The sequence below is a fragment of the Xiphophorus couchianus genome, chromosome 2 (genome assembly GCF_001444195.1).
Source record: "Xiphophorus couchianus chromosome 2, X_couchianus-1.0, whole genome shotgun sequence".
Taxonomy (NCBI): domain Eukaryota; kingdom Metazoa; phylum Chordata; class Actinopteri; order Cyprinodontiformes; family Poeciliidae; genus Xiphophorus; species Xiphophorus couchianus.
Genome location: NC_040229.1, coordinates 6,390,256 through 6,417,139, shown reverse-complemented (window position 1 = coordinate 6,417,139; position 26,884 = coordinate 6,390,256). Strand labels below are relative to the sequence as shown.

Below are 26,884 nucleotides of genomic sequence, written 5' to 3'. Positions count from 1 at the left end.
GGTGGGACACCTGGATGTAGGCCGTCAGATAACCAGGCGAATCGTTTCTCGAAACCAGCTTAAACAGAGTTTACTTCAGTTCTGGACAGGGTAAATCCCAGCAGATTTAGGAAACTCAACGGACCCGTTAGACGGAGAGCTGGTAGCACATCTCCCCTCTCAGAAGAGGAAGTACGAGAGTGAGAGAGTAGAGACAGAAAGGAGGGGGGGGGTGTTGCGCAACAACAAGGAATGTGATTTTTATTTCTGTGTGTGTTTTAATCATTATCAGCTTTGGAAGTGTTAAAATACTTTAACATTGATTCCTCCTACATGTTGACGGTTCCCTCTGTTGACCTCTGCAGGCTGCTGTCCATCAGCTCAGATGAGCTGCCAAGAAATTGCTCCTCAGAAGACTTTAGCTGATTTATCAAAAGTTATAACGTAGGAATTGCTTTTATGTACGTTTCATTGGCAGTGAGGTTATGCCACTAATACGCGCAGTGTTTTGAATAAAGCCGTCGGATCTCTGACCATGTGTGTTTTGTTCTCCCTCAGGGCTCCAGAGATCATCCTGGGCCTGCCGTTCTGTGAGGCCATAGACATGTGGTCGCTGGGTTGTGTAATAGCTGAGCTGTTTCTGGGATGGCCTCTCTACCCCGGAGCCTCCGAGTATGACCAGGTAACACATCTTTACTTCATACACACTGGAATAAAAGATTTCAAGTAAACATGACTCAGCTCCTTCAGACTAGCCAGCAGCAATTAGCAAACACCTGAACATCATATGAGCTACTTCTGGTAAAAATGTTTTTAAAGGGTTAATAGAGGAGCCATGTTGTGATGATTTCCTGAAGGTGGAGTTTCAGAAAAAGAAAGAGTTTTTAAAGAGACAGAGGCCCAATTTCAAGGTGTTACATTAAGAAGTCAAATTTCCTTTATATATCAAACGTGACTTGTAAGTTAAAGCATTTTACAGCTGAAGGTAACATAGTTATTTGATTGTGCTACAAAATGGCACTAAGTGCCTGAACAAACAGAGTACTGCCTTGTTAAATAAGTGGTGTAAATCTTTGGATGAAAAAATGTTTAAGTTAACCTATTTAAATTGAGGTCAGGCAAAAATGTGAATTCGGATTGTTACTCCTTTCTGCTCAAGCAAACCTGCAAACTGAAGAGAGTTTTGAACATTTGTACAACTGATTGCAGTGTTGAAAAATAAAATATTCTCTGATGAAGCCATGTTGCTTTAATGTTTGCATTTTAATAAACAGAATGTTGTTGTTGGAGATGTAGGCAGAAAAGCTCATTTATGTTCAACAAAATTCATCAAGTGACTTTAGCTTTGTAATTCTTAAATTGTACAACGTAGCTTCACTCGTTTTTAAACATTGCAGTTTTTGATTCTTTTGAGGCAATTGGTTTGCACAAATTTAAGTAAACACAACTGATTTTCCTAACTTTTGTTTTTGTTTATGTGCTGCTGTTTGTTCTTTATGAGATAATTCAGATAAAACACTATAATTCTCGCAGGCTATTATAGCCGCTGTTCTGCATTGCCATGTTGCTCTTTCCTACTGACTGATTATCTTTTTTTTGACATAGTAATAAAATCTATCATGCATAATTTGCTTTTAAGTCCTTCCTGGCGTTTCCATCATTATCTATCATCTTCACCATAAATGTATTTTAAACCTCCAAACAAGCCTCCATCAGAAAGCATTTCCCTTTTCTTTTACACGATCAAATGACCATCTCAGACCTCAAAGTTCTTACAAAGCATTTGCTTCATTTTGTTTTTTTGGGGGGTTTTTTGCATTTCTGTCTTGCAGATTCGGTACATCTCACAGACGCAGGGTCTTCCGGCAGAGTATCTGTTGAGTGCAGGGACGAAGACCACCAGGTTCTTCAACAGAGATCCAGATTCCACCTATCCCCTCTGGAGACTGAAGGTACAAAACAAAATAAATAACTAGTTACATTTACTTATGTAACTTTCTGAAAGGTACTTTCAGGAGTAGTTTCACTAAATTGTACTTTTTTACTTTTATAAAGTATCTTTACTCTGTTTGAGTCAAATTTCTGGATACTTTACCTGTGAGTCACTGTGAGTAACTTCACTGAATGAAGAAAAACAAAAAATACCTAAATCTGCTATGTTGTAGTCATGATATTTATTTCTAGTATTTTTATTCTCTTTGTAGTTTTTAAAACTCCAGAATGTGGACATAACTTTGCATTCTCATTTGATTGATGTCATCAGTTTAAATATTAAATCAGATCTTCTGACCAGTTTCTCAGTAGTTGAGTAGCCTTTTAACCAAATATTCTTTTACTCTGACTTGAATACAACCTTTGGATAATCTATCCACCTCTGCTAATTTCTATTTATGAAATAAAAAATATATATAATGAAAAATAGAATAAGATAAACAAATATTGCACTATAAACCCAGAACAAAGTGAATAATTAAGTGGCAGTTTTTATTTATCCCATTTATCTGTTGCTGCTGTACATGTGAGGCATTGAACCGAGGCTTTTGTTGTGTTCTGACTGTAATGAAGGTAAAATGGATCTGTGTGGGAGCTCTGATGCTGCTCTAAGCTCCACTCACTGCCCTCTCTGCTCTCCATTTAGGCCACTCAATAAACAACGTCAGCTTCATCTGAACTTCTGGATGCCACACAGACATTTTGCATATTGAGTTTTTGACTGCAATGAGCTGCAAATATGATCCGTCTCTGCAGCACATAAAGATGTGTTGTAACAAAAACACAAAATCTTACCAATTATTTTTGTCAACTTCTTCTTTAGTGTATTTTTGTACTTTATCTGCAATTGATCTTTGCTGGCTGAAGGCAATTTGCTCTTTGGGGACAATAAACTTTATCTAATGTAATCTAGTTTCTTGTGCAAATGTCTTAATACACCTGAAATAAAACAAGTAACTTTTCAGTAAGATCTATGAGCTTGCTTTAAGTCAATAATTCTTGAGTATTGATAAAAACTACTGGATCCACTGGCCAAATTTTTCACTTAGGAAAAATGTCTTGTAATAAGTGAAATAATCTGCCAGTGGAACTAGTAATTTTCATCAATATTAATGAGTTATTTATTTAACACAACCTTGAATTTCTTGCTGAAAAGTTATTGTTAGTTTTGTCCTATTCCAGGTGTATTGGGATGCCTGCCCTAGAAAATAAACCAAAAATACGTAGTAAGATGTTATGTTTTTGCAGTGTAAATGTTCTGGTAGTGAAGAAATAGCATGCAAAAGCAGGGTTAGGTTCTTAAGCAGCATTTTACACTCATATTACCTAACCTACATGCACAAGATCATATCTAGTGGAAAAGTAACCTGAATACATTGTTGCCTTGGTGAAGTACAGTGGTGGCAGCATCATCCTGTGGGGATGTTTTCCTTTAACAGGTTCTGGGAAGGTGATCACACAACATGAGAGGATAGATGGAGGAAAATTCAGGGCAAGCCTGGAAGAAAGCTTGTTTTAAGTCGCAGATAAAACAGGAGGAGTGACTCAGTCATCTGTAAAAAAGTTAGATATGCAAGGGTGTGAATACTTTTGCAAGACAATTTTAAGTTCTATATATATGTGAAGAGAACATGCTCTAAAGTGATTTAGATGTTTGTGGTATTTCTGTTCCAAAAAAACCCTAAAAACTCCTCCTTTTACTCATTTTTTATTTTTCTGCTACAACTGTAAAATTGCAGAAAAGCAAACTTAAAATAACTTTATGATGAACTTCAGGAAGAACGCCTTATATTAAAGTCATTGTGACATAACTGAGCAGAGCCGCCAAAGCGTTGCAGCTCGTTACGACTGCCTCACATCTGGTTTGTGTGAAATCTAGGCGTCCTTGAAACGTTTCTCTGTCCCTTCCTCTTTGAAGAGCGACGGCTGAGCTTTAACTCGACCTCGCCATGTGTTTCCACCAAACGCCAGCTGTGGCGCGTTGCTGGCTGTAATTAAAAATACTTTTGTTAAGCCAGGAAATTTCTGCAGTCGGTGTAAATCTGCATCTGTTGGAACGTAATGATGGCGTGTTTATACCTGTCAGGTTTGTGTCTGTCCAGGTGCTCCAGTGTAAATCCGCTGTGTCGTCTGCGTATTGTTGCAGCGTTGGTGTGCAATCTGTTAGCAGGGCATTTGTGTGTTACCCCTGGGTTACTCAGAGGGCAGGATGAGGTCTGCTGCACATCAACAACAAGAGGCTATAATGAGCCAAATGTAAATAGTATATTTCCAGAGGGAGAAGTTTGATGGTATTTCTACCAAACATCTGCTTCTTGTCTCCTGCAGACTCCGGAAGACCACGAGGCTGAGACGGGGATCAAGTCCAAGGAGGCTCGCAAGTATATCTTCAACTGCTTGGATGATATGGCACAGGTACGCTGTCCGCGCAGTGTTGCCAGATTGGACAGGTTCTGTCCAATTGGGCTGCTTTTGAACTTTTGGCTGAAAGAAACACATTTGGACTGGTTTTTAGGAAATGTTTAGAGGAAAATAGCTGATGTTGTGTGGAAGAAAAACACAAAACCTTTGACAAAGAGCTGTGCTCATGCATTTATTTTATTAGCTAATTTACTTTGAAATGTTTAAAATCAGTTGAAAGTGAAATCATCAATTATTAGTAATTGGTTAATTAAGTGGCACTGTGGCGTAGAGATTCAAAACATAAATCCCAGTTAAACATCATGATTTAAAAAGACACAGCCAAAAAAAACCCCCGCAAGTTTTACTGTCTTCCAGCAGTCAAGTCCTAATCAATCAATAAATAGTCCTAATCAATTCCTAGTCATGGGAGTTCTGAATTGATTCAAAAAAGCTCAAAAATTTATTTTAGATTAATTTTAATTATTTTAGCTTAAATATTTTGTAAAATTATATTTTGAATAATTCTTTGATTTTTTTAAAATTTGTTTTTAAAGCAAAAGCTACGCAGCTGAGCTAACCTTATAGTGGTAATTTAAAATACCACTATTAGAATTTTATGCACAAACATTTGAAACTGATGAAATATGATTCGGTATGGAACTGAATTTTAAAAATAAATGTCCTGTTTGTTTGCGCTGTCTTTTCTTCTTGTCATTCACATAATTTAAACAAAATCTCTAAATAGAAAAACATGTTTCTGAATTAAAAATCATTTCTGAATTGAATCGTGACCCTAAAAATCTAATTCAAGTCAAATCATTAAACAAAATTTGCATCTCTAATATATACTGCTCAAAAAAATAAAGGGAGCACTTTAAATGTTAAACACCTGTTTAAGTGTTCCCTTTATTTTTTTGAGCAGTGTATATATGACTACATGTGGCGCTATTAAAATAACTTTTATTGAGCTGATTTTTTGGAATGGGGCGGGCGTTATGTTGTGTTTGGGCTGGAAACTGTCAGCCAGATCTGGCAACCCGTCAGAGCGGGAATCTTCCTTCACAACAAGTCGAACCAGAGAACTATTGCTTTCTCCTGCTCTGCCTCTCACGTCCAACACAAGCAGGTTAAGGTCCAGAGCCGGTTTGATCCATCGCGTCCTGACAATTATCTGCCAAATGTATGAAATCCTTTTAAATATTTACGCTGCTGAGGCCGGATCTCCAGCTGCAGCAGAGTTCAACTGATACACGGAGTTTTACAGAGCCAAATGAAAGCAGCTGTTTGCTGAAACTCCCGCATGGCTCTCCGCCTGTCTAATAACTAACAGACATTCAAACTGAAAATGTGCTGCGACTGGTTAACAGGCCTTGATGTTAACCTTTGTTTCCTTATTTATGCTGCTGGGTGCAGGCTGTGGCTGTGCCTCATCTGTATTTCATGTAAGCATGTAATAACCAAACCCACTAAATGCTGCTGATATCCTAAACCTTAGGCTTTTTTGGAGCCAATTTGCACTTTAGGGACAAACCACATATGGTTAATTCTTCAGAGCATAACTGGATAGCATTGTGTCAAGTGTAAAGCTCGGTGGAGGGGGTGTTATGATGTGGGTCCGGCCACTTAGTTCCATTGAAAGAAAATCTATGGATACAAGTTCCAGCCATAAATATTTTGCACTTGTGAATCAAAATACATAGTCGTGAACTGAGTGTGTACCATAGGTGGATGGTGTTAGCACATCATGTTAGCAACACACCTTGGTTTCTGCTGAAGGAAGAAGATGCAGTCAGCCATGTTTAGTATGAGTGTAGTGTTCAAAATGTCTTCTAGAAAACAAACAGTTTTTTTTACAGATGAATGTCGTTATTAACTTTGACTTTAAGGGAGTATGCTACAATGTTAGCATGAAACAGGAAGTTGAACTAATTGCACAAACGTTTAACAAAAAGTCAAATTTCTCCTGTAATGGAAGGTGTTGAATTAGAAAATGTAAAAAAAAAAATTAATTATACTGTTTCAGGTGCTAATTAAGCACTCAATAATCAGTTATTAAAATTAGTAGCTAAAACTAACTGTTCTAATTATGCTAACCATGCTAATCTTGCCAAATGCTAATATATGATGCTAAAGAGAGAAAACAAATGCAAACTCTGTTATTTTGTTTTGTTTTCTATATATAAAAAATCTAATTTATTCTTGTCATAGATCATGTTGGATTAGGAAATATTAAAAATGTTTTAAATAATTCCCGTTGAGGTACTAATTCTACACTGAATACCATCAGTTAGTAGTTCGGACTGACTACGTTAATTATTCTAATATGTTAATATTATTTAGTGCTAATGGCACTGAGTAATATTATTGTTGTTTTGTTTTCTAAATAAATTATATCTATTTTTTCTTGGTAGATAACAATCATGTTAATCTTGCTAGCATGCTGAAGGCATAGAATTAAAAATCTGTTTACATTTCATCTACCATATAAGTAACTTTTCACCAAGATATGGAAGCTTGGTTTAAGTTGATAATTTCTTAATATTGATGATAAAGTCCTAGTTCTACTGGCAAATTATTTCACTTATAACATTGAAAAAATATCTTGTTATAAGTGAAATAATGTGACAGTGGAACTTGTCACACTATTATTGACTTTAAAAAAAGCTAATATATTTTTCCAAAAAGTTGCTTGTAAATTAGTTTTGTCTTATTTCAAGTGTAATAAAATATTTGCACAAGAAATTAGACAAAAATACAGATTTTGTTTTTGTAGTGTAGGGTTGGGAGATTTCTGTTCCCATGACGGATCAGAACCTGAGTGATGTTTACCTGTGTATATATCACCCTTACCTGATTCTGCTGGTAGATAATGGGCTCAGCGATGATTAATATGACTCAAATGTCATCGTCACGTTCCGTGGTTGAGCTCCTGATAATCGTTTCCAAGATAAAAAGGTTTGGGCAGGTGGATTTCCTCTGTTGGTGGATGTTCATCTTGATTACATCCAGACAGCGGCCCCTGGAAAAACCAACCATGCGGACACCCTACACATGTTGCTGCTTAAATGATGGAGACAATTACGGAGGTTCAGTAGTGCCCAGGGCCAATGTCAGGCCGGTCTGGAATAACGTGGTCAGCTGGGACGAGATGGTATCACTTCCTGGGATTGTTGGGTTTACAGTAGCAGGCAAACGGTTTAATGAAGCCAACCTGTGCTGGCATGATATCCCCTGGGTGTCATGTATCTGTATCTTCGGTGCTTCCAGCTCTGCATCCTGTCTTCCTCTGTTGCAACACCACTCGATTTACCAAAAAAACATGTGGAGGTAAGATTCAGAGCTACTAACATGGGGTTAAAATGGCCTGTTTTACCCCATCTCACTGTCCTGACCGCATAAACAAGTCAGCATTGTGGACATCTGTGCCTGCGTTTATAATGGATGATATAGCTGAAGGCCCTGCAAGGCCGAGGGGCGGGGAGCCAGGAAGTGATAATGAACCTCCTTTTAGTTGTGGGAAATGTGTGGAGGCTTCAGTCATGAGTGGATCTAATTGAAGGGAAATCAGACACCAGCTTACAGTAAATGCAGGACTGCAGGAGGAGGTCCGGTGGAGAACGAAGGAAGACCGGAAATACTGTAAACATCCACCGTAATCTGCAGTCCATCGGTTTCTTTACTGATAACCGTGACAGGATGGCCAGTGGAGCATCATGGTCTTCATTCTACTGCACCGCCTGTAAAAGGGTTCATACCCCATTTCATCATGTTAAAACCATAAACAGTAATGTATTTTATTGGACTCTTCAATAATCTTTAGTCAGGATAAACTGATCCACTTTTTTCACTTCCAAATTTACAGAATTGACTTAAAACTAGTTAATCTATTAAAAAATGTAATCAGATTAATCACGCTCTAGACCTGAGAGTAATAACTATGCTTAACTTTATATGCTTGAAATATTAAAAAGCATGTTTTGGAAAATAACATGCAAACCAAACATCTCCATTTCCTTAGATTTATAAAGGTTTAAAATAATTATTTTTGTTTCCAAAGCAGAAGGACAATTGACCGTTGCAATAAGTAGTCTTCACTTTGGTTTTATCTTTTTGTTGTTGTTGTTTTTGACATACTCTAATGCTGCAGTTTTTAAAAGCAATCTGACTCCTCTCTCATCTTTTCACTCGTGTTTGTGAGTTGATGCCACCAACCTGGCTGAGCAGTTTTAGCCTTTTCTCTGCCTACATCTCCCAGAATGCTGTGCGATTCTGGATCAGAGTCCGGTGAAATTATTGAATATTCTATCAGATGTATTATCCAGTGATATTGATCATGTTATATATTGATATTGATTTATTGTCCAGTTCTAATAAAAAGATGGGATTATGTTTCAGCCTCTGTTTCTCCCTGGTTGTGTAAAAAGGATTTGGGATGATGTTGAAGGCAGGACTGCGTCATGCAGGCCATGATGTCAGACGCAGCCTGGTTGATCCTGTTGCTCGACATCTGATCGCCTTTCCTTCAGAAATGCTCCTCGCAGCACACACAGACTGCCTGTGGTGTTTTGCTGTTTTGGGATTTTAATCGGTTTTAAAGAATTGGAAATGCCTAGCTTCTCTCTTCAGTTAAATCAGTAGATGACAGGAACATTTTCCCCTCCTTTTTTGTTCATTTGTCACTTCTGTTGGACCTGATTGTTCACATTTCCCCAAAGTCATCTCCCTACAGAGGACATTGTGATTATTTCTCACCTCATTTTGCAGATTATTCCTTTATCGAAGCCAGCGGAGATGACAAACAAAGAGGCATGGCTGCAGAAGCTGAATAGCCTGCATGAAGATAGGGGCTTGAATCAGATTTGCTGTGTTGACTGGCAGCACATCTGATAGACCCTGGAGCAGACCCGCAGATAAGCGCTGCGTCTTTATGAAAAACAAGCCTGCTTCCTCCACAGCAGTCACAATAAACAAGGCTGCCTGTCTGCTGCCTGGTCCTGCTCCCACTGCCTGACAGTCTGCTCGACGGCTACATCCTGACCTTGTTGCCCTCCGCTTCGTCCCTCACCAGACGCCACGACACTAAAAGTAGCTCAGAATCAGAATTAGTGCCTCACATACCGAATCAATCTTTGCTTATGTGTGAAGCGCTAAAGCAGAAAGTCGGCTGCCTTGCCAAGTATTTACCCACAGCCCGGGCCGCAGTGTTTATTACGGCAGAAGCAGCTTGATGTTTCAAGGCAGCTTCCCAGAATTTCCCTCAGAACGTATTTACATTAAGATGCTGTGTCAGCTTTTTCAGAGCTGCTCACAAACTGATGTCCTGTGTGAAACTGACAGCCAGTGGCCGTGTTTATTGAGTTCCTCCGTTTTGTTTGTTTTTACGTCTTTGGAGGAGATAAAATTCTCGCTGAAGGCCCCGGGACATTTTTCATCTGCTGCTATGAATACCAGTGCAAATGTTTCTAATCCCACTGCAGAACAAGGTTATCACTGAGCTCTGACACACTCCTTAAATTACCAGACCTTCTGTGTATTATTAGCTTCCTTCTTGGGAAAATGATGTGGTGGAGATTTTTCTGATACCCAGAGCCCTGAATCATGCTCTGAGGAAGTGTGCAAACCTGGAGATGCACCCATCACAGATTTTAAAGTTGATTTCTGATGACCAATCTTGTGAACTTCTGACCTACAAAACTGATTTTAAAAACTGCCACTGAATTTACTGAAAATTGACAACAAAACTAAGTTCAAATACAGTAAGATTTTTCTCAAAAACAATCTCAAATCACACAGCTGGCTTTCTCATGATCACCGAAAATCTACAAATACAGTAAAATCCTCCAGGTTATGGGATTAAGAAATATATAAAACCCAACAGAAAATAATTACAGGATAATTTCTTTATTCCCTTGCAAAACAGATTATACCTCAATATTTTTGTCTTTTTCTTTTTTGCCTTCCTGAAAATTTAATGTGCCTCAAATCACAAGAAATTTAATGTTTTTCTGTTTCTAGTCAAAAATAAATTACTGTCCAACTTAATATTTAAGAAAATACTCTGATTTCCTTTTATACATTATGACGGATGTTTAAGTTACTTTTCTGCTGTGTTTTCTTGTTTACTTTTGTCAGTAGTGCTGCAAAGAATGTGTCTAGTTAAAGTACACCTTTATGCAAATGATGTCATAGTTTACTCAGCTGATTCTCTCTTAAGGACGCTATTCAGTAGCTTCAAACTGTCTTCCATTGCGTCTCTTAAAAACGGTTCTTAGAGTAAAGAAAACTATATTAATGTTTTACATAAATTTGACAACTTATTTATGGAGTATTATCCAACGGCGCTGCCTTTCTGTCAGACTGCAGTCTGAGCAGAAGCTCAAAGTTATGCAGGTTTACTGTCGAAATAGCTCCTGTCTTTATTTATCAGTCAGAGAAAATGCATGTAATCTTTTTGTACATTTTTGATTTGTTTATTTGTATACTTTACCTCTTTGCTCTTTAGGTTTTGTGTTTAAAATACAGATTATTTGTACAAAATGCATCACTGTGTACTTTAGTGTGGTTTGTTGGCCCTTATTAAGCCTAGAGCGAATATGTCTTTATGTGCAGACCTGAACTCTGTTTAATGCTTTTAAACAGTCAAAAAACTCTCCCAATGAGACAAAAGCATTACATTTCTTTCTCACTGTGAGAGTTTTTCTATGTTTTTCTATATTATGTATTATGTTATATGCCATGTCAGATGTTTAGCTTGTAAGTCTGTGTCTCCTGGTTATTAAATATTGCTTAAATGAATAAATCTGTAACAAACCCTGTTTTCTTTCTGCTTCCAGGTGAACATGACATCAGACCTGGAAGGAAGCGACATGCTGGCGGAAAAGGCAGACCGGAGGGAGTTCATTGACCTGTTGACCAAGATGCTGACTATCGACGCTGACAAGAGGATCACCCCCATCGAAACGCTCAACCACTCCTTCGTTACCATGTCGCATCTCCTCGATTACCCTCACAGCACCCAGTATGCCCTCCAAACTCCGTTTTATTGCTGTTTGCACCGTTTCCGCTGTTGTGCGCCCCATGGGCTCACTCCCGCTCTGTCTGTGCAGCGTAAAGTCATGCTTCCAAAACATGGAGATCTGCAAGCGTCGCGTCAACATGTACGACACAGTCAACCAGAGCAAAACGCCCTTCATCACCCATGTGGCCCCCAGTACCTCCACCAACCTCACCATGACCTTCAACAACCAGCTGAACACTGTGCACAGCCAGGTGAGAGTCAAAGGAGACAGATCACTGAAATGATCAGTTGTGTCCTTATTATGACAATGACTTGCAAAAGTATTCACACCTCTTCCATATTTAAATATTCTGCCACAAATTTTGATGAGTTTTACTGGGATTTTATGTGATAGACCAGGAGTTCCCAAACCTTTCCATGCCATGACCCTCCTAATATCTTAGTACACTTGAAATAAGACAGAACTAACTTACAGGTAACTTTCAACAAGATATGGGAGCTTGTTTTAAATAATTTCTTTAAAATTAAAGTTCCACTGTCAAATTATCTCACTTGTAATAGGACATTTTATCCATGTTATAAGTGAAATAATCTGCCATAGGAACCAGTACTTTTTGTCGTCTTCTTATTTATTGAGATATTTGTACTAGAAATAGACTTAAAATACTTGGTAAGAGTTTGTGTTTTTGCAGTGTAGGTATGAATACTTTTGGAGAAGCTGATTTATTGTTCTTTATTTTAAATTTAAATTGTCAAATTTGAAGCTTGACTAATAATTAGCATATATGAGAGTATTTGTTTGAGAATTACTAAAACAAAAGCCAATTAAAAAGCTATAAACTGTGAATTTTGTAATCAGTAGCTCCTCAGCTTCCCTGCCAGAAATGAGCCGTTTCTGCTCTCATTAGGTCCATTCTTCCTGTTGTCAGTTTATCAGCCTCGCTCTCCGTCTGGGTGCCTGGATATCTGTCTGCCCAGAGTTTCTGTCTGTGGCCCGGTCCTGTGGGATTGTCACAAAGTGCTGATCACACACACGACAAGCCGCGCTTCCTGCTTGCCCAGCATCCCTGGGCTTCCAGGGCCCTAAGAATCCCTTCACCAGGCTTCCTCGCGCTCCCGTCCGCGTCTGTCTTCTCTTCTTTCCTCCCGTTTGGTTGAGCCTGTGGTGCTTTACCACTTTGTTCCCCAACAATCTGTGAATCAAACTGCTGACTTTTGGCTTGTGCAGGAATCACAAGAGCTTCTGGTTACAAGGTTTACCAGATTGTGCCCAGCTACAAATCCAACTCTATCTTCTCTGTCGCCACTATATTGAATGAGCTCATATAAGCGACAAAAACGTCGTCTTGCTGTGATTTAAATGCGTCAACATTTCCTCCTGCCTGTATTTCCTGCAACTGGCTCTCAGGGCAGCTAAACGGGCTCAAGTTACTGATTTATTTTTCTCAACTCATTTGCAGAACTGGAAAGTGTTTTTGGCTTGTGTTTTGCTCCTTCTGTGCCTGTTTTGATGAATGGCACAGAAAAATATTGATCATGTTTTCCTCTCCTAATGTTCATCACACTCTCTACAGAGAGCAAATGAAAGCTCTGCTCCTACATACACCTAATGCAAAAAGCTAAAATTAGACGTCGTCTTATGGTACAACTCCTCATCTGAAAAGAAAAAAAATGTGTCTTTTAAAAGTGTTTGTTTCTCAGAAGATATTCCACACGTCTAATGCTTAAAACACGCAGAAGTTACCAAATTTACATAATTATGCAATCACAGCTGACTGGAAATGTATTTCTGTCAATCGTAACCGAGATGGAAACTAGACAGGAACCTTGTGACATGTGATTTATTAACTTTACTAACTTTTCCACACAGATTGACACTTTGTGTGAAAAGCTGATGTAGAGTTTTGCTCTAGGCTGAGTTTTAAGATCACGTCACATTTTAGTGGGAATAACAAACATTTCTGCTTCTGTCAGGTTCATGTTAGCACTATGTCCGAACTTTACATGAACTCATCATGGACATGAGTATCACATTCACTTTGGCTTTTCACTGATGCATTTCAATCAATCCTTTTCTCCGGGTGGATTATTATTATTAATCAATATAAAACTCCAGGGATTTTTAAAGCTAATAATTTGGTGCACAAGTTTGAATAAAAAGTCAATTTGGTTATAGGTAACTTTGAAATAATCATTTGAATTGTTCAGCATCATGATGCTGCCAGTAGTTGATTCAAGTTTAAGTCATATAATAGTTCTTCTTTATTACATCCACGCTTTGCAATCTACAATTATTCCTGGCAGCAAAGCAGTCCCTCAGCATGATGCTGCCACCTGCACATTTCTCTGGGTTTGAAAGTCATGATCTAATTTGATCATGAACGAAAGAATCTGGCTACATTTCTTTCACTCTAATGCATAATTGGAAAAGTTTTTGAAATTTTTCTGCAAAAAAAATAAAATATTGTGTTTAAGTGTCTTCTAACTCTCACCTGCAGGTGGCAGTATTTTTTACTTGAATCAAGTAAGCGTAAATATTGCAAAATTAGTTAGCAGCACCATAAAAGCAGTGGTTGTGATTTTTAAAAATGTGTGTGTTGTTACTAATTTTACAATATTAGTTAGAAATATTGGGAATATTTGCCAAATATTTGAAATATTTACCAAATATTTCAAAATTTGTCAGTAGCAACACACAATCAGTGATTTTCATTGTAAAAAAATCACAGATTTTGTAGAAAAATCAGTGATCCAGGCAGAATTATGTTAAATGATTATTGATGCACTAAAATGCCCTTTATTTCGCTGCAATTGGAGACATTGAATGAAACCATGCAAGCATTTGATCCTTCGTGCATCATTTTGCACTTGTGTGAATTATTTGAAATATTTGAAGTTAAATTCTTTTTATCTTTCATTGGGGATGCAAACAAATCCACAATACATTTAAACACGTGCAACCGATTCTTTCTTTTAAAATTCATTATAATTACATATTTTCAGCCCACAACAAAAACAGAATGTATGACCAGCACGGTAAATATTAATAAACACCCAGAAGCAATTTATTCAAGTAAAAACCGATTCTGTGGTAAACAGCTCAAATGATTCAACTGCATTTACTTTCAGGGGATTTTGTGTCATTGAGTTATTATTCATGCAACCGTGGCATTGATTGCATTTCCACTCACATCCTTTTTCTCCACCTAATTAATCAAATGAGCGGTTTGCATATTTTAAGATTCCTCTGCTCTGCCTGCTCCCAGATTCTTCCCTTGGATTCCATTATTTCTGTCCAGATTGTTTCTGCTGATTCCATCCCACCTCCCTGTCATTCCCATCAGAACCTCCACCCTCATGACTTTTATTTTGGTCCCACCATTCCTTTAGGCCACCAACCTGGCTCCCTCCTCCACCAACAATGCCACCCTTTCCTTTGCCAGTCCTGACGTCTCCATACTAAACTACCAATCTGCACTCTACCAGCCCTCTGCCGCCTCCATGGCGGCTGTGGCCCAGAGGAGCATGCCGCTGCAGCCGGGTGCGCCGCAGCTCTGCGCCGCTCGGCCCGACCCCTTCCAGCAGGCGCTCATCGTCTGCCCGCCGGGATTCCAAGGTAACCACGTTAACTGAAAATTATTTATTTCAAATGTTCAAAAAGGAAACTAAAATATTTTTGTCACATTTGAATCTTTCAGGACAAAGAAAATCTGAGCAAAAATGAAAAGAAGTTGTTTTAAAATGATGGTTTCATATATTAACCACCCTGGCTTCATGTGAAAATCTACTTACCTTATGAATTAAATGTAATCAACTAATTTTCACCATTTTTAACGATTTAAACAGAAGAATGAATACCTCAGAAAGCAACACATCTGAAGTTATTCAAGATTACTTAAGTACATCTGGGTCATGAAGCAGGACAATACAAATATACAAAGATTGTCGAGTGGCCTAGTCAAATCCCGTACTTAAATCCAGCTGTGAATTGCCTTGAACAGGCCATTAATGCTGAAAAATCCTCCAATGTGGATGAATTAAATCAATTCATGAAAGAAAAGTGACCTAAAACTTCTCCTCAGCGACTTATTACCTGTTAAACGCTGCTAGAGCTCAATCAGAGGAAAGTTACACTTTCAGTAATAAATGAAATCATCATTTCAGAACTATGTTTTATATTTATAGAAACATCTCAGTGTAACAACAAAAAGCAAATGAAAACTGAATTTTTTAGATTCATATGAGAGGGACTGCTGAGTGCAACGTCACTAACATCATCCACTAGGAGCGTAAGCTATGAAAGGTCATTACGATTTAAACTGGCAGTTCACAGAGTGCTATAGACAAGCAGAAGTTCAGTGGAAGGAAAAACTGTGTCAAAAGAAAGCTTTTACAAGAAACAGGGATGACTTCAGTCAAGGTGTGAATATCTGATGAGAAAATGAATTATGTGTTTTAATTACTTTAAGCCATAGTTACCAAAATGAACAGAAATAAATGCTTTGATTATCTCACTCTGTGTGATGAATAAATATGTGAGCTTAACGTTTTGATACAAGAAACCATTTTTTCAATAATAATTTTATTTTCTCTTGATTCACCTGTATGATTTCAGCACACAAAGCAGAAATGTATTTAGCATAAACTGAGTTATTTTAACTCTGATCTGAAATATTTGTCACGTTCTGAGTGCCTGTCTTGCTATTTTTATGACGTTCTTCACTTGTGTTTTATTCATGAGCAGGTTTGCAGGCATCCCCTTCCAAGCACACCAGTTACTCTGTGAGGATGGAGAACGCGGTTCCCATAGTGACGCAGGCTCCCGGTGCCCAACCTCTGCAGATCCAACCTGGCCTCCTCACACAGGTGAGGGGCACATTCCCACATTTTAACTTTATTTATTTATTTAATTTGCATCAGAGCAGAAAAACCTACATAATAACACAGTTTAATACCGCTGCACAAAAACATAATTTCGAAAAGTTAAAGCATTTGAATAAGAAAAACTATGAAATAAGGCGTTATGAGTTTTTTAGGACTTATTGGGTTCAGAGATTTCATTAGTAGTAAGAGAGCTGACAGATAAACATAGTTAAAAGATGCAAACTTATTATAAAATTTACAAAAATCTGTTGTACTCAGAGCAATTCAGGAATGGAATAAATCACATAAAAACAAGATTTTATAATTAAAGGAGCACTGAAATGTTATTTTTATTTAATCCTATTTTTAAAAAATCTGGATTCATGTGTGTAGTTTGTATAATGTTTGACTAAATTTATTATACTATATTTTAATGTTGAAATGATCTTATGTGTTGCATGAATATCATTTGGGTTTTATCGATTGGATCCCAGGAAGATCAGCTTTCTACTGTGGTGGAAACAAATGGGGAGCCTAATAAATAAACAAAAGTATTATGGCATTAAGATAAGTGTTTGAAACAGAAGATGTTGAATATGATTTAGACTTAGACTTAGACTTAGACTTACTTTATTATCATTTTGCATGCACAGGGTGTATACAGAACGAAATTTCGTTGCATACGGCTCAGAACAATGTTTTGAGGTTCTAATGTTATGAGGTTACTCCGGAATATAAATCTAAATATGAAATATAAAGTGCAGGAATGACAGTAAAATAGAAGTTATTTAGCTCTGTACATGTGCAAGGTATGAAGTGGAGACCAGTTTTTGAGTGCAGTCCAGTTAAGAGCTCAGCAGTCTGATGGCAAGTGGGAAAAAGCTGTTTCGGAACCTGGTGGACCTGCACCGGATGCTGCAGAACCTCTTTCCAGAGGGCAGCAGGGAGAACAGTCCATGGTGGGGGTGTGAGGGGTCACTGATGATGTTTCGGCCTCGGGACACGCAGCGCTGGGATGAAATGTCTTGAATGGAGGGAAGGGGGGCCCCGATGATCCTCTCTGCTGTCCGCACCACTCTCCTCACGTTCTTCCAGTTGGAGGCGCTGCAGCTTTTGAAATAAACATAAATTTTTTGTTTCATCTTAGCGGATAAAGCTTGATAATTTAGCTTCATGACATCCAGCTGCGTTCAGTCTTTGGGTTCCTTTTTTCCCATAATCCCTCAGTGGTATCTCTGGCTGGGCGAGGAAAACACAGCCCCTGCCGGCAGCTGGTTCTTCCTGAGTGCGTTCAGGTCATTGCCCCCTCTGCTCTCACTCCTCACTCTGGAAAGGTCCTGAAGTTTCGGCTGCTCCCTCTGCAGCGACTCCCGCTTGCACAGAAAGACTGCTGGTGACTTCCATCCCCGCTCCGCGTCTTTCTCCCTATGGAAATTTCCATGCAGGCTTTAAATATCCCTGAGAATCCTGGGAGTTTAAATCGTTCCCTTATCTCTAGTTAATCATCCAGTAGGCAGGCATGCGAGGAGCGAAGCTGCATGCGCTCGCCTGTGCACGTGCGTGTGTTTCTACGGTGAGTTAATCTGTCAGATACCAAATGGTGATTAGCTCCATGGCTGCTTCCAAGTCAGGCGCTCCAAATTACAGGCCTCCCAGGATCTCCAGAGGTCAGGGAAAAGCTCTGGTGAGGCAGCAAAAAGTCAGCAACGCATTCAGCAACCAGTCCTACGACGGGGTGTTGGGCCTCACTAAGAAAATAAGGAAATAAAAATCAATAGGCCTTCGCAACGCTTTGCTGCTCGGGCCTAATAAGTAAAATTATGGGAATAAAGTTGTGATAAAATAACAAAAAGGTCATATTATGAGAATAAAGTCTTGCTATGACTTTACGAATAGTTACGAATAGTATCATTCTCATAAAATTATGATTTTAATTTTGTATAAGTTTGTTCTTTGTAATAATGTGACTATTTTCATAATATTGACGTTTGTCTTGTACTTCTGCGACTTTATTCTCATATTATCTTGATTTTATGCTCATGTGACATTATTCTCATAATATTATGAGAATTATAATTATATACTGCTCAAAAAAATAAAGGGAACACTTAAACAACACAATATAACTCCAAGTACATCAAACTTCTGTGAAATCAAACTGTCCACTTAGGAAGCAACACTGATTGACAATCAATTTCACCTGCTGTTGTGCAAATGGAACTTTGTACAGAACAAAGTATTCAATGAGAATATTTCTTTCATTCAGATCTAGGATGTGTTATTTGAGTGTTCCCTTTATTTTTCTGAGCAGTATATAATTATGAGAATTATAATAATAAGTCATAATATTATGACTTATTCTCTTACGAGTTTATTCTCATAATGACTTCATTCTCTTAATATGATTTTTTCTTGTGTTATTATGCATTTATTCTCATATTATGACTCTATTCTCGTAACATTGTGACTTCATTCTCAAAATATGACTTTTTTTATTTTATTATTCCCACTTTATTCCCATACTAATTTGACTTTATTCTCACATGGCTTAATTCTTGTATTATTGCAATTTTTTCCGTATAAGTTTATTCTCATAATTTTATGGCTTTATTCTTGTAAGTATATGTTTTTTATTTTGTTTGTACTGTGGGCCTGATTTTCCATCGTAAGATCCAACCAACTAATGATTAAAATTGTGAAAAAAAACAATCTTATGTTGCAGTAATGTTCTTCCTCCGTGCCCTGCAGGTGTTCCTTGTCACCTCCGTCTGCACACATGTTAAACAAAGACAGGCAGTAGTTAACTGAAGCAGATGGTTTTTACAGGCCAGTGAGCAGAACACCTAATAACTGGGTATGTGGTGAGTGTGTTTATTCCTCTGCAGTGGGAGGTCTGAGCTCGCCTCTTGCTTGTTTACTGTTACCCACGGACTCTTTGCCCACCTTGAGCCAAGCCAAGGTTGGTCTCAAGCACCTGGCTGTGCAGAAACGGAGCGAGAGGGAGAGGGTGCAGCGAAGGTCGGGGGGTGAGCGGCTCTGAGCCGGGAGGCAGGGAAACCAGCGGGACCTTTATCTGGAGCAGGAATGCAGAAAATGTGGAAACAATTGGGGAGTGAGAGCCGGGGCTTTGAAAGGCCTGAGGTGACAAAGGGTTTCTCCCAGGCAGTCCGGGTCGCGGTGGGAGGCGGTGGCCCGCTGATGGTGATGGTGGGCTCTGAGGAGAAAGAAAACAACCCCTTAACTGGGTTACCATTTCAGGGCAGACGAGCCAGTTACACAACGCAGACGGCGCGTGAGAAAGGCATGCAGAGTGGCAGGAATGGAGATAGAGCGAGCAGGAGACGGGCTGGTCGTATTAGAGTCTGTTAATGGGCCGCTGATAAAAGGCCCTAGATGTGGTCAGGATGGAAAGAACATCTCCAGAATGTTCCATTAGAGATGTCAGTCATTATGGCTGAGACAAAGCAGCCATGTTGCACCAACTCCACCCCCAACCGTCAGCTCTGTGCAACCTGCCTCACACACAAAAACAAACCAATCACATGCAAAGATTACAGTACAAAAACACCGCCTTGAAGTGTTTTACCTCCTTACATGGTTTGTCTGTTTCAGATTTATTTTGTTTTGATCAAATGTTTCATATCATCAAAATCAAACAATGATGAGAATCAGAACATCTAAATCTGAGACTTTGGTCTTGAATCTGGAAAGGTTGGGGTTGAGGGCTAGGGTTAGGGTTAAAGGGTTCAATCACACTGGCGCATTGGGCTTCTCTGCCTTGAAACCCAATCTGCCTGTCCATTAAAAATAGATAAATGCATATCACCCAACAAGTCAGACAAAAGATAACCTGAGTAAATATAAACCGTAGTTTATATTTCATTAATTGACAGTTTGGAGTAGACATCTGGTTATGTACCCCTTAGTACCAACTGCTAACACAACGGTTTCTGATAACTTGACATTCTCGTGGAGAGATATTTGTAGTTTTTGAGTTGTTCCGTGTTGGACTTGCAGTCTCAAACTGACAGCTGAACGATCTCCTTCAAGACGTTCTTGTAATTGAAAAGAACATGTGAGTCCTTCAAAATCAATCCTCATCAGACCATCACACTGCCATCACGGCTGCTGTGCTTTGTTTTTCAGTCATTTTTCGTCTTTTTGCCAACTTCTTGGTATCCAACTGGTGCTTTTTCATTCGTTTTTTGAGATGAGAAATTGAACCAAAAATGTGGGTAATCCTGGTTAATAAGTGATTTTACAAGGTCTTAGTTGGCTTGGATGAATGTTTTTCTTTAAATGAATTAAATCATCATTCTGTATTTACTTAGGATGTCTTAAAGTGAAAGTAGTTGATGATCTGAAACATGTAGCTGTGACTACAAAGCAGAAAAAGCGCTGAAGACATTTCTGCAACACATACTGATGGTGTCGTAAATAGATGCATAAACAATATTAAAGGAACAATTCATTAGCCCTGACATTAAAGTGCTAATCAATAGAGCTGCATTAAACTGCTAGTGCTACACACACACACACGCACACACACACACCCACACACACGCACACCCACCCACCAGCGTGTTCAGACATACATGGCACATCTGCAGGCAGATTACACCCACTAGGTCTCTGGTTCTGCATAAGAAATTCAAAGAAGGCTCTTTCAGAGCAACCTGAAGAGAGGTAGGAATCTAATTAGAGCGCTGGTTGATTTGACCCACATCACACACATAATCACAGTCAAGCATCACACACTCAGCTGCTCACGTTCGCACCCAGACACACACACACACACACACACGCAGAAACACACACACTCAAAGAAAGGATCTGAGGTATCTTTATTAGGTCCGGCTCTCCTCTTGACGGATGTCTCCCTCAAATTGACAAACTTCATCAGATATTTGCCCTCTAGCTACTCTGGTTTGAGTTTAATGTTACCACTCGTGCTTTTTGAAAAGAAACCACAATTTTCTCATGCTACATTATTTAAAATATTTTAGCTAACCAACATAAAAAATAAAAATGGTCAGATTTTTGCTCCTGCCTGTTGTTGTTTGAACACGACACTTCACATAATTTTAGACTTCCTTCTTTTGGATTGGAGGAGAGCATCTGTGAACTTAGGTTTTCAGGTTTTGTTCCAGATTTGTTATTGTATTAATGTCAGGACTTTGACTAGGCCATTCTAGGATGGAAGCCTATCATATCTGGCTTTATATTTAGGATGGCGGTCCAGCAGCCTCTAATTGATCTGGATTTATCTCCATCCATTTTTCTGTCACCTCTGACAACACAGTTTGTTTCTGGCAGTGGCTTAATTAGGCCTTTACTTTATATTCAAACCTGTGTAAAATAAATAAGTTGTGTGTATTTGTATTGAATGCCCAGTAATAAGACAGGTTTTATGTAATGCTAGGATTAGTTTACTGTAAAACATTATGCATTGCTATGTGTTAGTATTACTTCAAATGCCAGGAAAATACATTGAATTTTTTAGTTAAAGGAGCACTTTGTATATTATCTGGCCACTTTTCAGTTTTCTGTCTCCTTGTTGTGACCTTTAAATGGTTGGTCTGACCCGGGTTCTCTCTCTGCAGCAGGCCTGGCCCAGCGGTACCCAGCAGATCCTGCTGCCTCCAGCGTGGCAGCAGCTCACCCACACCTCCGTCCAGCATGCCACCGTCATCCCAGACTCCATGGGCAGCACACAGACTCTCGCCAACTGGAGGTAAACACTTCAGTAGTTTCTGCACAATTCATGCAGGTGATTGAAATCCCTGAAAATGCTTGAATTTCAAAGAGGTGTTCTCAAGGTTTGGAAAGTTCTTGATATCCTTGTAAAGTCCTTGAAAATATTTGATGTTCAAACTGCAGTGTTTTATAATAAAGGCCTATTTGACATTTAATTAAAAATCTAATTTTGTAAAGCGTCATTTACAGTTGAAACCAGATTTTATTATACATACATAAATAAAGAGGTGTATAATATGTACATGTTTTTCTCACTGTCTAAATGAGACTAAACTTTTTCTGTTTTAGGCCAGTTCGAATAACAAAAAATTATTTATATGTTTTAGAGATTTTTTGTTACTTTCTTTGTAAATTGTGTTTAACACAATTAACACAATTTGTTTGGATTGTTTCAATTTACTTAATATTTATTATTCCTAATGGCTCAATTACTTATTGATCTGTGGAACAGAAATAAAGGTTGGATTGTATTTCGTACATTAAACAATGTTATTGAAATTGGGGACTTTTTGTTGATTTAGTGTTTTGTGTGCAGGTTGTGTGAGGAGACTTGAAATCATCAAATGTTGCTATGTTTCAATTTACTTTATCCCTGCTGTAGAATCTACAATACTACCACAAGACATTATTAATAATCGTAATGAATGATATAATATGTGAATTGAAACTGTATTATTTTTAGTTCATTTGTGTTGTTTTTATTTCCAAACTGATGCATCAACTCAGGAATCTTTGCTTCTTTAGTAACTTTATCTTGAAATGAGAACATGTCCTGGAACACCAGCAGGTTGACCTCAGAGAAATGGAGGATAGAGACGCCATGCAGAGTGCAGCCTGTCACTGAAGTTAATTGATGAATGGGAGGCTAGATGGAAGCGGGACAGAGGGACATATACGTACAGATATATAATGTGTATGCATTGGAGGTTGCCGGGGCGATGTATGTTTGGATCCATTCAGGGCTGCCCGTCTGTGGGCAGACAGCCCCGCCCTGCCACTCCTTCCCCTCCTGTCCAGTTGCAGCTCTGTAGTCCTCAGAGAGAAGATCGGAAAAGTGTCGCACTTCCTCTGCAGAGCTATCGCTCCACAGCTGCTGGTGTCAGCTCCTCTGCCCTCCCTCTCTGCTCTCTCCTCTCGTTTTTCAGCCTCTTCAGAAAAGAGAGCCACTGCCACCTACTGGCTTCACTGTGAAATACTGTGTTCCTGCCAATGTTTACTGATTTATACAATTATTTTGCAGATATATCTGACACTTTTTCTGCAGATTCTTGACATGCATCTGAATAAAATAAAAATATAATTGAAAAAGTAAATATATTCTATCAATTCAGATAAAAAAATTTATAGCTTTCTTTTGGTAATTTTAACGATTATGGTTACAGCTTAAGAAAACCAAAATATTACATTACATCCAATAAAAAATCTGAAATAAAATAAAACAAGGAGTATAAGCCACAGATAATCATTCTTAGAAAGAAGTGTATTAATGGAAAGATTAATGGAAGGAAAAAGTGTGGTAGTCACAGATGTAGTCATGACATGAGCTACAACTGTGAGCTCATCTTGTAAACAAGGCCTCAACATAGCTAATGAGTTAGCTAACATTAGCGCCAACAACACACAACAGCAAATCTTTCTTGTTAGCTCTTAATCGTCAATCGATAACCAGAACTTCAACAGATATCAAATTTTACTCAAGTGGAAGTTACAATACAGCCAAGTAAATTAGTGCTTTAGAATGAATTTATCCAGAAAAATTAATTTAGGGGAAGCCACATGTTAGCACAAAGTGCTAAGCTAAAGTGTAGCTCCACTATTTGTGCATTTGAAGATTAGCAAAAGTGTACCTAGCACTAACGATGTGGAATTAATGTATTTATGTTTGTTTCGCTTCTTAAAATGAAATAACTCAAATAATATTCTAGTTGATTGAGATGAATATGCATCATTTGTGTCATTCTGCAGGAATTCCCATCCTCATGGGAGCCATTATAATCCCATCATGCAGCAGCCAGCCTTGCTGACTGGTCATGTCACACTCCCATCAAACCAGACTCTCAATGTGGGCGTGGCTCATGTCATGAGGCAGTCATCCATCAATAACAACTCCTCTTCCAAAAAGACCAAACAGCACCAGATGTCGACCAGGTATGCAAACTACTGATGAAGACTTTTTAAAGGAATTTATAGGGATAAAGGGGCAGTATTACGTAATATAATTTTTTTGAGCTTTACATTCTGTTATGATGTTATTCCCTCATCAAAAACATACCTGGATTTTTGCCTAGATTTTTTCATGCATGTTTGAGGAATCCTTTAATCTCCATGGCAACCATTCAGCTGTGCAAAACGCCTGGTTGGACCTAGCCCTGCCTTCGAGACGTAGCTCCGCCTCCCAGCTGCAGGTTCCAACCTTACGAGCTTCTGCATCACAGAGCAGCCCTATTCCTTTAACTACCCCACATTGCTCCTTCAGACTAGCCAGCAGCAATTAGTAAACTCCTGGTGGAAACCGGGCAACAAAGGAGCTACTTCTCAGATCAATACTGGTAAAAGCACAGTTAAAGGGTTGATAGAGGAGCCATGCTGTGATGACTTCCTAAGGCAGAGTTTCAGAAAGAGCAGAAGTTTTTAAAGAGACAGAGACCTTGAAATTGGGTCTCTGTAAATTATGAAATGTAATTTAAATGATGAAATGTAATTACTTTTAAGTCATATTTGTAATATACAACATTTTTAAAACAACTGAAAATAACACTGATTGTTCTATAAAACGCCACTAAGTACATAATACTGCCCCTTTAATGCTCCTGCCCCTTTAATGCTCCTGAATCTTCAGCACCGGTGGCCTGATCTCTCTCCTCCACCTCTGTTTTTCCAAGGAACGTGTCGACCTATGAGGTGTCATCCTCCCAGATGGTGCTGTCGCCACAGCGATCCAAGCGGGTGAAGGAGAACACGCCCCCTCGCTGCGCCGTGCTACAGAACGGGTCGGCGGCCCACTGCCCACCGGCACAGGGCTGCGCCGGAGGAGGGTGGGGCGCCAACGAAGCAGAACAGGCTTCAAGCACCACCCGCGACCATCAGCACCAGCACCATGTCCCCAGACAGACCATCATTATCCCCGACACGCCCAGCCCCGCCGTCAGCATCATCACCATCAGCAGCGACTCAGAGGACGACGACCAGAAGCAGAACAACGGGTCCGTTTGGGTTTTTTCCTTCACCAATTGGATTTTAGGTTTAGATTTATTTTTTTTTTACAAATTTTGCTGGACATTAAAATGTCTCAGTAATTATTGTGGTAAACAATAACATTATTGTTTTGAGACCATTTTCAAGTAATATGCTGATTGTGACCCTCTTGACACCAATAAACTTTAATTTAGCAAAGAACCCATAACATTGGAATTAGAAGATGTTTGAAATATCCCAAATAAGATGCAACAAATAAAAACAAAAATTATAATGGAAATAAAAACCACTCACAAGAAAAACCATAAATAAAATGAATTATATTGTGATGCGTCATAAACTAAAATTAGCCAAAATAATTAAAAGTTTATAGCAACAGTATGAAAGGTCGCCTGCTCCCTTTCTTTCCTATTTTGAAGAGTGGGAACAACATTAAGAATTGAAATATGTTAAACATTCCTCCTAACTATCTTTGTCTGTTTTCTGCAGCTCATCTTCCAAGCACAGAAAGAACGTCATCAGCTGTGTGACGGTCCATGATTCCCCAGAGTCAGACTGCTCCAGCCACAACAGCCCCTACAGCCTGGAGTCACGACCCCACAACCACAACAACAACAACAGCTATGACACAAAAACCACCATCCTGGACAACTACAACAATGGGAACCCTCGCACAATCATCATCCCTCCGCTGAAGACGCAGAACACTGAGGTGCCCAGCGAATGTGAGCGGCTGATGCCAGGTAAACGCCACTTTAATAATTCGGATACAGAGGTAAAAGTTGCTGCTTTGCAGGTGAACAGATTCTTTTATTTGTCTACTGAACAGATGGACTGAATCATCAGAATATAGCTTACAAGTTTAAATCCTCCAATGGAGTGACAGCGGGCAATAATCACATACCAGGAGGCATGGCCGGGGGCGTGGCCTATCGACAGCAGCGCTCAGGACCACACCCACTTCAGCAGCAGCCACTCAATCTCAGCCAGGTACAGTACACACCAAACAGTCAGTGTAACTGATCATTACGATAATGTTTTGATTATGCCCCGTCAAGGCAATATTTACAGGGTACGTATTACGCAAAATTCACACTTTGCTCATTTTTAGGCTTCTATTTTGGTTTCTACAGCTTTTGAAAACATTCCAAACACTTAAAAAAAATACAAATAAAAAAAAAGATCATCCAGCAGTTTAGCAATAAGTTCACGTTTTTTTGTATTTGGAAAATGAGTCTTTTCAAAAACCTTCCGAATGTAATGTCACAAATCAGCAGACACTACCCGTCACCTAGCAACCCTAGCAAAGCCCAGCCCATCACCTAGCAACATAATCAGAGCGCCACAACAGCACAGAAAGAACGTCATCAGCTGGTCAGTTAGTTTTATCGTTGTTAATAATTCAGACGAGCAATCAGAGAGAAAAAATTCTGCAGATTTTTCATCTCTAATATTTTATACAAAATTAGAAATGCATTAAAAATGGCAAATAAACGAATAATACAGTAAAAAATACATATAATAAACATTTTATTGCCTAAAATGAAATAATTAAATATACATTCCTTTAATGAACGCTTCATTATTTGTAGCAAAGGATGCATCTGCAGCTAAAAAAAATACTTCTACCTTCAACATGTGAAAAGTTCAGTGCTTTTTGCCTGACTTAATACCAAT

The 26,884-nt window shown here is 38.8% G+C and overlaps 1 protein-coding gene across 3 annotated transcripts in view; it reads left to right on the top strand.

Annotated features, from left to right (window-relative positions):
• The window catches only part of hipk2 (homeodomain interacting protein kinase 2), a 103,738-nt gene that overhangs the window by 67,838 nt on the left and 9,016 nt on the right, over positions 1–26,884 (top strand). The window contains exons 3-14 of one of the 3 annotated variants that reach the window (XM_028033912.1): positions 538–661; positions 1,812–1,931; positions 4,300–4,386; positions 11,208–11,392; positions 11,481–11,643; positions 14,879–15,008; positions 16,137–16,258; positions 21,859–21,989; positions 23,978–24,160; positions 24,895–25,215; positions 25,697–25,950; positions 26,037–26,197. In XM_028033912.1, the coding sequence (XP_027889713.1) occupies positions 538–661; positions 1,812–1,931; positions 4,300–4,386; positions 11,208–11,392; positions 11,481–11,643; positions 14,879–15,008; positions 16,137–16,258; positions 21,859–21,989; positions 23,978–24,160; positions 24,895–25,215; positions 25,697–25,950; positions 26,037–26,197 (1,981 nt within the window). Of the gene's footprint in view, positions 1–537; positions 662–1,811; positions 1,932–4,299; positions 4,387–11,207; positions 11,393–11,480; positions 11,644–14,782; positions 15,009–16,136; positions 16,259–21,858; positions 21,990–23,977; positions 24,161–24,894; positions 25,216–25,696; positions 25,951–26,036; positions 26,198–26,884 lie in introns of all 3 variants that reach the window. The other 2 variants (XM_028033904.1, XM_028033895.1) reach the window with 2 other exon arrangements.